General features: G+C 39.0%; 1 protein-coding gene across 1 annotated transcript; it reads left to right on the top strand.

Moving 5' to 3' along the window:
* Nucleotides 1-540: 540 nt before the first annotated feature.
* Nucleotides 541-2,761, top strand: LOC149980299 (GTPase IMAP family member 9-like). The gene is made up of 2 exons (XM_090187931.1): nucleotides 541-677; nucleotides 1,508-2,761. Exons 1-2 carry the CDS (start codon nucleotides 653-655, stop codon nucleotides 2,599-2,601), a joined length of 1,119 nt encoding a protein of 372 aa, XP_090044057.1. The 5' UTR covers nucleotides 541-652; the 3' UTR covers nucleotides 2,602-2,761.
* The last annotated feature ends 1,051 nt before the right edge of the window (nucleotides 2,762-3,812 follow it).

Genomic DNA, 3,812 nt, shown 5'->3' with positions numbered 1-3,812 from the left:
AAGTGGGGCTTCAATACCCAACCTATAGGCTAATGCAAATGAGGTCACTTGAGGTGTGACCTGTTGAGCAACAATATGTGAAAATAAAGCCGGGTAGACACTACAAGTTTTTAGGACGATCTACAGGCTCCTGATCAGCTCCAGGAGCATTTTCCCAAATCTTTAGATCAAACCCAGAGTAAAACATAATGCCACAGTCTCGTAAAGTGTAAGCACATAACCGATTTGCGGATGATGGCTCCCATAGGCTCCCGGGCACTCTACGGGCACATACGGCATCCCGAAAATGTTCAAACATGTTGAATATATTCGGCCTCAATTAGTAGTCAACACATAGTAGTCCAAACATACTGCCGATTACTAGTGCATTACGATTTGACTTGACTGAATAGTTCAATATTAGACCAGTCAAAACATTTGTATTGTATTACAGCCATAACTAGTGGGAAAGGATTTCAGTAAATGTATGAAAGCTAAGAGAAAGCCTGTGGGTGTGTCAGGGGGTGGGCACCTGACAGATCCTATATAAAACAAGTGAGCAGACCCACTCTCACACTGTATATCTTTAGTATCCTTATAGAAGCATAGAAACTACTTCTGCTACTACTCTCACACAGTGCTTGAGACAGAGTGACAGATCTTCACTGCAAACATGAACAGCAAAGTTTCTCAGTCTGGTGAGTAGCCTTTAGGTTATAAAGATGGGAACTCAAGCCAATGGTATTGATTCCTTTTTTGATGTGCTTTTTCCTTTGATCTTCATGTGCTCTAGAAATATAATGATGCATAGCAGTGGGGAGCATTATTTTATATTACTCCCCTTTTATTTTTTTGTCAAGTTGACACAAAATGTTAACATTATTAGTTACATTATAATGTACAAGTCAGTGGAGTAATTCATTTTGTTTTTATTCTTGTATGCGCTTATTGTCTATGACTGTTTTAGAGCACTACCTTCTCTATCTTTCCTTCTCTTTCTCACTTGCTGTAATGATTCTAAAAAAGGAACACATGGATTATACATTTATGTTTGTACGGTGGCCTTTGTTTATATATTGAAACCAAGAGATTGCTTGGTATTTGATGGGAGTCAATTTAGCAAAAAATTATAATGGCATAAAAACAGTTTAGCACATACAGATGTAGGATCTTAATTTGATAAATATTTTGTTGCTGAAGGTTTTCCTGCACAGCAGCAAATGCAAAATTGTAGTGGATTTGCATTTTAAGTACTCTAAAGTTTCTAATGTCCACTTTGAAAGTCCAGACTTGATTTTCCCTAATCCATATAATAATTCACATTTCCTACTGCTGCAGGATTATTTTCCTGCTGTAGCAAACAGGCTAAAATTAAGATCCTGCATCTGTAGAGGCAATGCTCACAGATTGTTTTGTGCAGACCATGAAGAAACAAATTGTTTTTGCCATTACTCAAAATGTGCTAACAAGCAGTACATGAAGTCTAGACCTCTTAAAAAAGTTAACAAGTGTTCTTGTTATCCAACAGGAATCCAACTGCATACACAAAATGGGGAGATCCGCATTGTTCTGGTCGGGAAGACAGGAGCTGGGAAAAGTGTTGCAGGAAACATCATTCTAGGGGAAAAAGCTTTCCCGTCAAAAATCTCCTCTATTTCTCAGACAAAAAACTGTCACAAGAGAAGAGGGAAGGTGGGTGAGCAAAGTGTAGCTGTTATTGACACCCCAGGTTTGTTTGATACTTCATTGTCCAAAGAAGAGTCACTGAAAAAGATTGCTGAATGCATCTCTTTCTCTGCACCTGGTCCCCATGTGTTCCTGATTGTGATCCAGCTGGGAAGATTCACTGAAGAGGGGCAGAAAACTGTGGAGATGATTAAGACATTATTTGGGGATGAAGCATCCAAATACACCATGGTTCTCTTCACACATGGAGACTTTCTTCATGGTGATGATGATGATGATGATGATGTAACAATTGCACAGTTCCTGCTTGGAAATCCACATCTGGATAGTGTTATTTCCCAATGCAATGGGAGATATCATGTCTTCAACAAGAAAGATAAGAATCGCTCCCAGGTCACTGAGCTGCTTGAGAAGATCAAGACGATGGTGAAGATGAATGGAGGAAGCCACTACACCACTGATATGTTCCAGGAGGCTGAGAGAGCGATTGAAGAGGAGAAGAACAGGATCCTGAGAGAGAATGAAGAGAAGATACGCAGAGAGGAGGAGAAACTGAAGAAAGAAAAAATGATCCAAGAGGCTCGGGAAAAAGAGCTTAAAGAGAAGAATGAGAGGATCCTGAGAGAGAACGAAGAGCAGAAACGCAGACAGAATGAACTGAAGCAAGATACACAAGAGGCTCAGGAGAAAGCTATTAAAGAGGAGAAGAAGAGAATCCAGAGAGAGAAGGAAGAGCAGAGACTCAGGGAGGAGGAACTGGAGAAACTGAAACTGGAAAACGAGGCTAAAGATAAAGAAATAAAGGAGCTGAGGGAAAAACATGAAAGGGAGGCAAGAGAGAGAGCTGAAGGAAGAAATGGCTTTCTATATAGTTTTATTAAAAAAGCTGCTGAAGTGTGGAAAACAGCAGTAAAAGATAGGTGCAGTGCACAATGAAAATCTGAAACAATGCTGTTCAAGAGTCCTGAGCTTAGTCACATTGAATGCATTCATATACAGTGTACACTGTTGCCATTCTACTGTTATAGCCTGTAACTATAGCATTGACTTCTATAGATGTATATTCTATAGCTTACATAAAGATTTATGACATTTATCCTGGCTCTGCTGTGTCTGTGATTTGTTTCCATTTATGTCAATAGTAAACATTATGTAATGACAATTTAAGACAAATACTAGACAACATTGAATGTAATCTATTGTTTCATTGATATTCAGTGAGGATATTTTCTTAAAATAACACAAATAATCATCATGACAGTTTATTAAAGCTGGTAATTAGCTACGTATGTGATTTTAGGGTAGCTTTCATGCATTGGCATTATAAATCAAATATGTTTTAATCAACAACAAAAAATAAAAAAACGTATTCATGTTGTGCATAACACTCCATGACTTGGTCATTCCTTGAACAAATGGGTTGGTGTTCATACCATTGTCAATATGACATCATCAATATGGGACAGAACAGTGGAATTATTTATATGGATGCACACAGTTGTCCAGACTGTAAATCATGCTGTTTAAACAGTGAAGTAATAATGAGACTCTCTTTTCTTGACCAGTGACCTGACTGGGAAAACCTCCAGGTCTATAACTAAGGCCTGGAGTTTTCCCTGGTCAGGTCCTGTATAGCTTCTCCTAGAAGTAAAGGTTACGAGGAATGGAAGCCATTGACGGTTATTGAGACACAGACATGTGAGCCATGGCGGCCTAGTCTGTCTGGATCCTCCAGGCCAGCAGAGGGAGAAAATAAAATCCTAAACTCTGGGACCAACTGACAAATTGGCATCCTATTCCATATATAATGCACTACTTTTGACCAGAACACATGGGGCTTTGTTCAAAGTAGTACGCTATATATGGAATAGGGTGCCATTTCATCCCAAACAGACAAAGAACCAGCAGGCCTATGAAATCAAAAGTGCAAAGATTATCATCAATAGTGTAAAACAGAGTAAAGATGATGTACACCTCATCACTTTATATACAATTATTACACTCAGTTCTCTAATCTCTCACACACAGGTACGGGGAAATGACCAGCGAACATTTAACATTTCAATACAGACATCAGGGGACAAACCTTCGTCATTCAGTCACACACATACTATCTCTCCCTCTGACACACATACTATCTCTCCCTC

Source organism: Oncorhynchus mykiss, chromosome 10, assembly GCF_057628025.1.
Source record: "Oncorhynchus mykiss isolate SJ-2025 chromosome 10, ASM5762802v1, whole genome shotgun sequence".
Lineage (NCBI taxonomy): Eukaryota > Metazoa > Chordata > Actinopteri > Salmoniformes > Salmonidae > Oncorhynchus > Oncorhynchus mykiss.
Note: the sequence above shows the minus strand (reverse complement) of the source record. Positions and strands in the feature narration are given on the sequence as shown.

Bases quoted from the DNA above. Each gene is read 5' to 3' on its own strand.
- LOC149980299 (XM_090187931.1), top strand. From the start codon at position 653: ATGAACAGCAAAGTTTCTCAGTCTG. The intron at 678-1,507 runs GTGAGTAGCCTT...GTTATCCAACAG, and splicing joins CAGCAAAGTTTCTCAGTCTG to GAATCCAACTGCATACACAA.